This window comes from Passer montanus, unplaced genomic scaffold (assembly GCF_014805655.1).
Source record: "Passer montanus isolate IOZ18808 unplaced genomic scaffold, ASM1480565v1 scaffold38, whole genome shotgun sequence".
NCBI lineage: Eukaryota > Metazoa > Chordata > Aves > Passeriformes > Passeridae > Passer > Passer montanus.
In genome coordinates, this window is record NW_024368596.1 from 8,114,811 (window position 1) to 8,126,023 (window position 11,213).

General features: G+C 44.8%; 1 protein-coding gene across 1 annotated transcript; it reads right to left on the minus strand.

The window, feature by feature from the left end:
• Window positions 1-2,089: 2,089 nt before the first annotated feature.
• LOC120506269 (protein FAM162A-like) lies at window positions 2,090-6,347 on the minus strand. Its single transcript, XM_039717659.1, has 4 exons — window positions 6,198-6,347; window positions 4,171-4,276; window positions 2,862-2,970; window positions 2,090-2,227 (listed from the first exon to the last, which is right to left on the minus strand). Exons 1-4 carry the CDS (start codon window positions 6,328-6,330, stop codon window positions 2,120-2,122), a joined length of 456 nt encoding a protein of 151 aa, XP_039573593.1. The 5' UTR covers window positions 6,331-6,347; the 3' UTR covers window positions 2,090-2,119.
• Between the last annotated feature and the right edge of the window lie 4,866 nt (window positions 6,348-11,213).

An 11,213-nucleotide genomic window follows, 5' to 3' on the forward strand; every position in this document is an offset into this window, starting at 1 on the left:
CAAGAGGAGAGTCAAAGGACTTTGCAGACACAGATGGAAACAGATCTTAACAAGCAGTGAAAAGCCCCAGTGTTGGAGAGGCATGTCCAGTTCATACAGGGGAGACTCCAGCTGAGGCTATGCTATACCAGCAGCCACCCACCACCAACCAAGTGCAAGCCAGAGGTCAGTCCAACTGATTTTTTATAATATTTAAATGACTATTGATATGCTATTAAAATGAATAATCCTGTAGGCACTGGTAAAGGATCTTTCCCTACATAATAGCCATAGCTCTTTATAAGAGCCCAAAAGCACCTGGGTCATTTGGTCACTCAGATGCTTTACCAGTGGCTCAGGGAGAAAGAATTGATTTTTTCTTAATGACTATGTGTAATGTGGCAGCTTTATGCACTGTAGGCAGAGACCATGGCTGTTTAAAAGGATCTGATAATAGCTCACAATTGCAGCAGGTTTTTTTCCTAGCAGAGGGGAGTGCAGACCAGAGACTGGAACAAGTCACAATTAATTTTCTTGCTCTTTAGATATTGCTATGGTCATCTCCTTTCCTGCTTAAGTCAGGGAAGCTCAGAACATGGATGTGGATTTGTTTACAAGCATCAAAATCGTTCCTTTAATTGTTACATACACCTTCTGAAAAGGGGCACATGAAAGGCATTTAAGAATTTTTTTAAAAAATCTAAGAGACTGAGCAAGCTCTTTTGGTTTATCCCCAAATGAACACTAACTTTGAGGTAATTCTTGCAGTTTATTGCACTAACTAAGAAAACCAGGTCATATAAAATGAAAGAGTCCATATTACCTGTGAAGCAAAAGTGCCTTCTCAGCAGAGACTTGTTCACTCTCTACTTGTCCTAGACCATTATTTCACTTCCCTGGGATGTGCTTTGTGAGGAATACTACAGGGACCAGACATCAGTTTTGGTGAACTGTACTGCATGGGGCTCCGAGTCAGAAACAAGGACTTCAGGACTGCAAGCCTGGAGATGTGACAGAAGTAACATCCCCCTCACCCTAAACAGGTGAGCAGCATGGAGAGAAGTGCTCCTAAGAATCACCAGAGGGAAAAAACTGCCCAAAAGTCACAGAAGATGGAATCCCAGAGCCCAGCAACTGCTGCCCACCTGGCAATGCCTCAGCCCAATTTTGCCAGTACCTTGTTTGTGCAGTGACACTTCAGAAATAAATGAACTGATTTTTGACACAATAAACCACAGAGACCTGAGCAGGAGCTTCCAAACTGCCCTGGAGCGCAAGTGTGACTGCTCCAAGCAATAAACTTTGGAAAGGCAGGCCCCAGTGTGATGCTCAGGACATTGCCCCAGGGCTGAGCATGGCTACAGCACCTCCTGTACAGCTGGGGTAAGACTGGCTGGGTTTTGTCACGCTGTGTCCCTTGGGACTCCATGTAGCACATCCAGCTCCACCAGCTAGCATTACAGGTCTTGAGGGATCGCACGTGACACTTGGGGAATCAGAGCATCAGCACCCACAGGCATGAACTGGGGCTGCCTTGAAGTTAAGTCACTTTGTGAAAATGTAATTTTCAATATCTCATTAGGACTTCTCCCATCTGTTAAGCATCATCCCAGAGAGTTTGGTGACACTCTAAATGAAGCTGTGAAGAGATGCATTTGTTTTAGATGTAATTGGACAGCTGTTTTATTATGAGTTAATGAACTATGATGATTAAAAAGAATTCAGTTTTAGCAAACCATGTATTAACAATTACTCTGGACTAAAATCACAGCTAAGCAAGTGCTAGACAACTTTCATGACAATCATTGGAAGCAATGATTGGACTGGAGACGACCTGAGCACCAGCAGCACCATGAAAAGCTGATCCTGAGCTGGGGAGTCCTGCATTTGTTTTTTCCACACTTTGAAGTTCAAAAGAGATCTTTGTATTTGAGCTGGGCCTGGTGCCAAAGACCAGAAGCCACAAAGGCAATTAGTTTCCAGAGGGGGTTCCCAGTTTGCATGGAGTAGTTTTTAAGCAGTGGAGTCTTTGCTCTGAGAGTTTCAGTGAAAAAGCTCTTAAGAGTTAAAGGAAGACAGGGTCCACATGCCACATGTGCAAATCACTTATCTCCTTATGTTAAAATAAATCTGTTCCAAATCATTGTGACTTCCCGACAGCTGCCTCCTGACCTTTCTCCACTTCAGCCCTCCATTTGGCCTTCTTTTCTGCATTCACCCTCAGCAGCGTCTGATCCTTCTTCGCAGCCTGGAAACGATTTGGTGGAAATCATTGCATGCACACAGTTGCCACCACTAAATTTCCCCACATCTGCAGCACTTCCTTTGACACCTCACTGTCCTTTTTGATATTTTGCAGTGATATAAGTTAATCAGTTTCCTTGTTACACCACATTTCCAGCATTTGCAGCTCTGATTAGCAGGAGAACTACACTGTAAATTGATTACAGGTGCACTGGGACTTGCAAGTCAAACTGGAGACCCAGCAGTGGGGTGGGATAGGGAGAAGAGTCACAGCTCTTGGTGACCATGGTGGCATCTAGGCCAGGCAGGCAGGACCACAGGAACCTCATGGCTGACAGATGTCAGGCAGAACCAAGTTCAATTGACACTGAACTATTCCATTACCTTTGGCCCAGCCTCTGGTTGAGACACCATCATGCAGAGCATTGCACTGCACAGGTTTATGGCAGTGTGGGTCAGGAGCAACACATTAATCAGCAGGTTGTGCTTTCCAATGCCAGTGTCTCCTCTGGAGCAGGGGTGATACAGATCTTGTGCATACATTGCTCATGTGTACATATTCTCAAATCTGTCACCCAGGTGCTTATTTCCAAAGACCACACATTAAGTGAACCAATTCCCCCAGAAACAATACTCACTTCTTTGCCCATGATGATCATGGTGACACAGCCCAGCACGGTCAGTGCAATCATGATGTAGCAAACCTTTATCCTGGCAATGTTCCTTGCAGTGTTGAGGACCTCAGACCTGTGGAGGACAGAGCAGACTTTCCATTCTGCAGCATCTGTGTGAAATGGGATCATGGAGAGATGGGTAGTGAATGCTCAAGTCTTGCAGCTACTTCCTGCCAATGTACAATGGGGTTCAGCCTTCTTTTTCTGCAGCTGCTTAAAGGAGAACTGTAAAAATTAGCCAGTGGGAGAAAGATTTAGGTCAAAAGTCATCAGTAATGACAGGATTAAAAACTCCTGCTCTCCTGTATTCCTTTATTGTGTGAGAGAGTGAATGCCTGTAAAATGACAGGGACAGGAAAGGCTTTCCATTATAATAATGAAGGACTGACCTTTGGGTGCTGCAGGGCAGGCCATGGGGTGCTGTGCAGGAGCAGGAGACACTGGGGCCATGCCACCCTCAGGGAACCACCACAGCACAGCCCCTGCCAGGCAGTTGGCACCAGCCCCACGAGCATCTGCCTGCAGTGGGAGGCTGACTGGGTCAGAGCACCCAACTGCACCATCCAGGAGTTTTCTTCCCAAGCAACTGAACAGCCCCATCCATCACTGGGGGCTCTCCACCAGTGATCTCCACCACCTTCCATGAGTAACTCCTGGCGTATAACCAACAATTCATGTTTGCAAGAAACTGCAGCATGGCAATGAGCCATCCCTGAAATTATATCCAGCCATGGATTTACTCACACCTGCAAGGGGAAGGACAGCTGGAGGTGAACCCAGCATGTCACAAGTCAGAAGCTTTAGGACTCCAAAGCTGAGTGACAATCCTTTAACAAAATAGCTCAGCAAGGAGGTGATACCACAGCCCATAGAGGAGGAACTCATTGCACAAGTCTGTCACAAAAGCTGTATGTAACCACAGCTTCTAAATAAAATTGATGCAGCATTATTAATCACTAATTAATAAAACCTAGAAAAACATGTAAAAACCCAGACTGAATGATATCTTATCATGGTGGCTTCTGAGTTTCAAAGCCATTTGTCTTGCAAAAGATACTTCAGCTTAGTCTGAAATTTGTGATAACTAAAATAAGCAAATCCAGTTTACCTCACAGGGAATGACAAAAAGTTACAAGAGTTGCAATTACTTACAACCATTTTTGGACACCAGCATGGGGGAGGTACTAACCCCCACAAAACCATGGGTAATGCAGGCTGGGGTCTCAACCTGTGTGTTCACAGCCAAAAGAATCATTCTGACAGGTCCACTTACGAGATGTGCCTGGGAATGTCCTCCTCCTTTTTGAAGCGTCCTGACCATACTAGCACCTTTTTATCAAAATTTGTAGGCCTTCTCTCATTCCTGAAAGCTTCTTTAGCTGTAAGAGATTTTGTAAAAAGCAATGAGCTAAGCTTCAAAAAGGGAAAAGAACTGTTGGTACAGAGGGAAAAGGATTGGAAGTTTAAAATTATTCTGTGGAAGCTAAATGTGCTTTTTAACGTCATGGAAAAGGATTGGAAGTTTAAAATTACTCTTTTCTATTCTGTGGAAGCTAAATGTGCTTTTTAACGTCAAAAAGACTCAGCAGCTGGTGTGAGGTGCTTTGTTACATTTGCAGCTTATTTAATTTGACTTTCTTCCCTTTAATTTTGGTAGGTTTTAAACTAAAAATCTCTTCTAAACTTCCTGATTAAGAGGGCAAATGATGTAGGGCTGAAGTCCCTGAGCCCACAGCATCTCACCCTGTGAGCATCTTGCTTTTAAATAGCCCAACTAGTGAGTTAAGCAAACTGCCAGCAGCACAAGTAGCTAACTCCTCAACAGCTCCTCCTGAAACCACTGATGGAGAGATGATGTCTGCTAAAATGCAGCCTGGTGGGAGACTGGCAGTTGTTCTCATGCAAGCTGGGTACCTCATTACTGCACTCTAATGATGATACATTACACCCCATCAGGCTACCACGGTGATGCCATTTGCATGCTGTCACCCAGAGCACAGTGAGAAAAGGACTCTGGCTCCTCTTGATGGAAGCAAGCCCAATAACAGGCAACAGCAAGGACAGTGGCAGACAGACCCTGAAAAACACGGTAAGCAATGGCTAACTCAAACCCTGGCTTTTGCAGTGCACACCTGCACAAGTGGTCTTTGCAAGGCAGCTGAGGCTGCTCAGTACTTTCATCCAGGTAGGTGCACCCAAGAAGCCACACTACAATGCCCTGTGCTTGCAAATGTGGGACTTGGGTTGGGAAATGTACATTTGTGACCAGGATGGCCAGGAAGAGATGGATATGAAGATGTCTCTAGTCTCAGCATCCTCACTTCCTGCCTGTTGCTGGATTGCTGGTACTCAGCTGAAGGGAAATCACTGCTGCTACAGAACAGGGCATGGAGAGCATTTCTTCCTACCTGTGTTGAGATGGTGAAATTATAGTAAGTGCCTTGGCCCTAGACCTGCTCATGTATGCCAGGACTTGTAAGTGGCTAAAAAATCCCAATTGTAAATCTTGGCCCAAGAAAATTAAATTTAGTCTCCTGCTTCTCCTATTTCTCTCACAAAATGCAGTGAGACCAGGACAGCTACATCAGCAAGTTCCAGAATCAAATCTGCAGCAAGCAGTACACTTGCTAAAAGCACATGATCCTTCCCAAGGTAGACAAGGGCAAAGCCCCATGCTGGAGACCCCCAGCCACCCCACAGGAGCACTGGCAGGCCCACGCAGCCCAACTTTCCTAGGGTGAGGGGTCTGCAAAGGCATAGCCAAGAAAGTGGTGGTGCAGGTTAAGAGAAACTGTGTCCATACCAGGAGGCTTGTTCATCTGGGAGCAGCCCATGCCTGCTCCCTGCCTCATAATCCAGGGCACTGCCTGGCACAAGCACACAGAGCTGTGGCTGTAACCGGGCAAGGAGCAGATCAGGAAGCAGAAGGGAGGAAGTCCTCCACTTGCTCCAGCCCTGCACACTCAGGGACACACCCTGATCCTCCTCTGGAGACCTGGCAGCTGGGTAAGAGGAGGAACATTTGTTTTAATTGACATATTCCCTGACATGAAGCATCAGTTGGTATTTGCTGCCACAGGGGAACAGCTGTTTAATAAAAAAACCTTTACCCCTGTGCACTGTGCTGGTCAGAGCTCTGGGTGTGCTCCCTACCTCAGTACCATTTGTAGCCCCAGGAGGCAAAGCACTGCAATAACTCAGCCATGGCTGAGAATGAGGCTCATTTTCTCACCCTTTCCAGCAAATACCCTTTCCCTCCGTGCTGCAGCACAAAACAGTGACCAAAGGCTTTCTACCCACCTGGATCAGCCGTCGGCAAAGCCATGTCCTGGGCGTTCTTTGCTTTGCTGCCAGCAGCTCTGGCAGGGCACAAGACCGGCCGGGCCACCCGCTGCCACAGCGCAGGGCTGTGCCCCAGCAGCCTCCCCAGCATCCTGCCCCGGACCACCACTGCCCCACCAGCCTGGGCAGGAGCCAGGAGGCTGCTTCTAGGACTTATTAAAGTAAAAATAGCCCTTCCTGTAAGAAGGGAGTAGCATGCACTTCCACCGTGACAACAGATTTGCTTACATCGTGATGACGAGTTAAATTTATCACCTATGTTTACCAGAATGACACACCCTGGGAGCTGGGCGGGCAGAAATCACCGCTGTGGCAGGTCACGCCCAGCCTCGACTCTGCCCCAGGCTCCCCATCCCAAGGAGCTGCTCAGAAGAACAATGATTATTTAAATTATTCTCTCAGTTCTTACTATGGAAGAACTAGAATAAGACAGTGTGCTGTATTTCCCCAAAGACAGGCTTTGTGAGTGCTAATTAGCACAGCTGGTTAAGCTGTTAGAGATCTTAATTGTTCTCAGCTACAAAATAATCTTGCAAATCAGTTGCTTTAAACAGATTTTCTGAAAAGGAGCAGTGTTTACCACATCTCAGAATAAATGTGGTTTGGTGGCAGGAAAATAAAGTTGATGTCTGTACCTATAAATGCAGTATAGGGAGTCCATCTCACATGCAGACTGCAAACTTTCTTAGCAAAGAAATATACTTCAGATATGCTTCAGGTTTGAAGCAGTAAACTAAGAAATTATAACAAAAACCTCAGCTGATGTAGTATTTGTCAGTCAGTAAAACTGTCATTCAAATGTAGTGATACCTATAAAGTATTTGCCCTCCACAAAGTCTGGATAGTGCTGAATGTTTTCCATAACACCAACTGTTCTAACCAGAGAAAGAACCACAACCAGTGCTATTTTATCACTTTAACATTGTTTCTTCATTTTGCACAAAAATCTTCCCGATGGGTCAAGAAAAGGAAATGCAAAATACTTGTTTCATTTGGAAATGTGGAGTATTTGCTCTCCTTAGACATAAGAGGCCCTAAAGCTGATTTACACGTAGGGAAAAAAATTCCATTCAAAAGTGAAGAAGCAGTTGCCAAAAGGAAAATTTTCAGAACTATTTAGCAATGCTATCAAATGCAATATTGCAGGTAATCAAAAATATGTCTAAGAGCAAGGGGAGGGACTGTAAGGGAAGAGTACTGCAGGTATTGGTAGGGATATTCTTAAGGGACTGAAAGGATGAAAGATGTGAAACAGATGCAGCTCTGGCTCCTCAGCTTCTGCCCCAAGAAAAACACTGTCATTTATAGAGATGTTTTATATTTTTTGGGGACATGGAGTTAATGATACTGAGGAAAGAAGAAAATCACAGCAGTGACAAATGTGGTTTTTCCTCTTTCATGAAAGCACCACTATGTATCCGGACATAGCACAATATGTTCATCTTAATTCACTTGTAATTTGGTAAAGCAAATTAGATCCATTTCCAGATTAGGAACCCATACAGAAAATAAATAGTGTTTTGAGCTTCCAGCTGCAAACAAGACCTGCAAACAAGAAGAAATCAGTGGATGTGATTATGTTGAAAAAAGCAGAACGGAAAGCTGGTAAAGTCAGAGAGAATATTTGTGTCCTGCTCAGGATTTCCCTGTGGTAAAATGGGTATGAGGAAAGATGCATTTATAGCCTGAAGTTTATGGCCAGTATGCCTGAGCATTCCCACGAGCTCCCTTCTTACCTTGTGGAAGAGCTGCTGAGTGAAAAAAAGGCATTGTACCTCTGGACATCCCTCAGTCCCCAAGCCAGGAGGGCAGGAGGGCCTGTGGGCAGTGGATGGGATGTGCTGCCTTGGTGCTTGTGTCACACTTGGACCTGCCTGGCCCCACAGGGGCTCCAGCTGTGCAGAACATTAGAGCATCTTCACTCTAACAGGCACTCTCCAAAATACTCATTACAGAAATGACTGTGCTTTATGTCATGTCTGATTATGGATTTGAAGAGGAAAAAAAGAACATTTTTATATTATGTGTTAATTTCTCAAAAAGCAAGAAAATTGTGGGGGTTGCAAGCCTCTGTTGCTTATCCACCTAGGGGTTGCCAATTGTTTCCTCCAGCAGACACACCAGCTAACAGCTGTATTAATCATGTCTGCTGTGAGCAAAAAGGCTCTTCAGGATTTATTATGCCAGCATTTGGAAGTGCAAAGACACTGAGGTCCTCACAAAACCACAAAGGCAGTTACTTGTTCCTGAATTTTATTTGTTTGTCTGGCACCATGAATGCTTAATGACAGGCTGAGTTTTACTGCAGTGCATGAAAGCTATAGACACTTCTGTGTTAGGAATTCCAGTTTTCCCTTCAACTCTGTGGATCTCCCTCTGGTCCAGAGCAACTTGGATCCCTTTCTGAACAGCAGAGAGACACAGAATGCTCTTGGACCAAGGCAGACTTGTGAGCAGCCTGATGAACTTTGATCTCCTTAGACATGTGTTGTGCCTATCTCAGTGCATGCACATCCCCTCTGCCCAGGTTACAGCAGGAGGCTCATCCAGTCACTCCCCACACCAAGCCATCATTTGATACTCATCAGTGACTCAGTACCTAAGTGCAGCCAGTATTTCATAACCATTAAGATCACATGTAGGGAGTTGATTGAATAGGAGTAACAACTTGTTCAGAGATACAGAATTGGCAAAACTGGGTCTACAGCACCATCTCCTCTGCCTTCAGCATCCTTCTGGCGGGGGGTGGGGGAGCAGGACCCAACTCCTGAGCAAGCCCTGGGCAATACAGAAAGCACTGACTAGCTCTACAGATGTTGTCCAGGCTTCCTCTGACTTCTCTGCAAGGGGAGGGCACAGATCTGAAGGGTTTTGAGTCACAAAGAACCAGACTAGCTCAGACAGAGCAGAGGATGGTCTGCAGCTGTGGTGGTGCAGACTCATGACATTTCTGGTGTCTGTGTGAGAGTGATAGGTAGCCGCAACACTTGTTGCACACTGCTGCCAACACTGAAGAGTTAAACTAAATAGAAAACCTGACAGGACTCCATCCTGGTTCTGCATCCTCTTCACACCCCTTCTGCCACCTCAAATTCTACTACTTCAGTTGCCTCCACAGCAAGGACTAGCAGCCAGTCCCTAAACACACTCAAAAACCTTTGCAGAACTGGAACTGAGAGACCACAATACAAAGCCAACTGGTGCTTCTGAAACTCCATTGCTCTGGCTGATGGCTCATACTGTTATTCCCAGTGCCTTAATTCTGATTATCATTAGAATTATTACAACAATGAGAAACTTGGACTCAGGTTCTCTTCACTTGTCCTTCTTCTGCTGCTTTCAACAGCCATAGAAATGAAAGTGTTTATTCCTCCAGGAGCCCCAGATTCCCACATCTCTCTTTATACCTCCTTGTTCATTTTCATAATAACACATAACTAATATTTTTCCTCATATACAGAAAAGAATTCATATGAGTATTAAAAAAAAAAAGGTATTACTCTGCAAAACTGTTTTCAATGTCCTCAAAAACAAGTGGCTTACCAGACTCTGGTTTGCATGCCATGGAAACTTCTTACATGAGAGCTGTGATGGGGAACAGAAGATAATCTTATCTTAAAATTCTTTGCTTTCCCCCATCTAATTAAATATGCAGCAGAGCTCTGTCTTGGTTCCTAGACAAGATAAACAGCAATCCTGGATGGGCTTGTGGCTTATGAAATTCTAAGTGAGTCAGGAAATATTTTTTCCACGCAACTGGAAGTTCTCCAGCAGCACAATTTAACACAGCAAGAGCAAGGAATTGCTTTGAAAAGTCTCATTCACCTGCAGACTCCCAGCCTGAGAGCTGTCCCTCCTCTCCAAGGTCCCCAGGGAGCAGCACTCTCAGGGCTTCAGTTCCCTCCAGATGAGTCACCTCCTCCCCACAGCAAGGATTAGTCTACCCTAAGGAAACTCAAATGCAAATCCCAAGAACTGAAAGCTCCTTAACTGCTCCTCACCATGGCCAGGTCAATCAAAGGAATAGTTACAGCATCTTACAACAAAACCAAACTTGAGGATTTGTAGAGTTCTTTACACAAGAGCCAGCATGAAGCTTTAATCAACTCAGAACACTTGGATTCATGTTTTTTATTATCTTAAGTGTTGTCAATGAAACAAAACAATGGAGTCCTTACCCTTTTTGTGTGTTAAACTCCAGCTTTGCTTTAAAAAAGAAATTCCTCTATCCAGTTACTGAGAGACCTTGCATTTCCTGCCAATACTGTCCCTATTCCTTCAAATTTTACAGTACCACTACCATTTGAAAAATCTTGCCTAAAAACCATAAAAAAGATACTAAACCATAGTATTTAAACAAACAAACAAACAAAACCAAGCCCAAACTCCACTGTGTCTGGTAAATCTTGCCTAATTCACACCATGTGAGCCTTTTGACATCAGTTTCTTTAGAGGAAAAGGTTAGACAAGAGGACCCTAAGCCACACTTGCTGTGTTTCCTTCCATCAGTTCTGTGTTTATAGAGAAGATGCAATAGAATATTTGTTGGACACAGGAATACAGTTAAGAATTGTCTTAAAAGGAGACGAATTCAGTGGAGCTTATGAGTTGCAGCTAGAGTCACTAATGTCTGCAAGCAAACACTGTGAAGGAACCTGGAATGGGTCTGAAGTGCCCTGGGTACAAGGTGCAGGGTTTATAACAGTGCATGTCAGGAGGACAAAGCTCATGGCAGCAAAACAAAAGTTAGGCATTGCTCTGGCAAAGCCCCAGTTTGATCTTTCCCAGGGTCTGGGATGATCATACAAAGGTGCTGGTCCAGCACAGGGCAACTTGGCATGTGCAGCATTTGCCTATGCGTGGGCTGAAAGGTGAGGCAGCCCCAAGTGCAGCTTCACCATGGGAGAGCAGCCAAGATCACAGAACCCATGGAAAATCATCCAAAATATTTGGGGTGTTGTGATGCAATCAGAG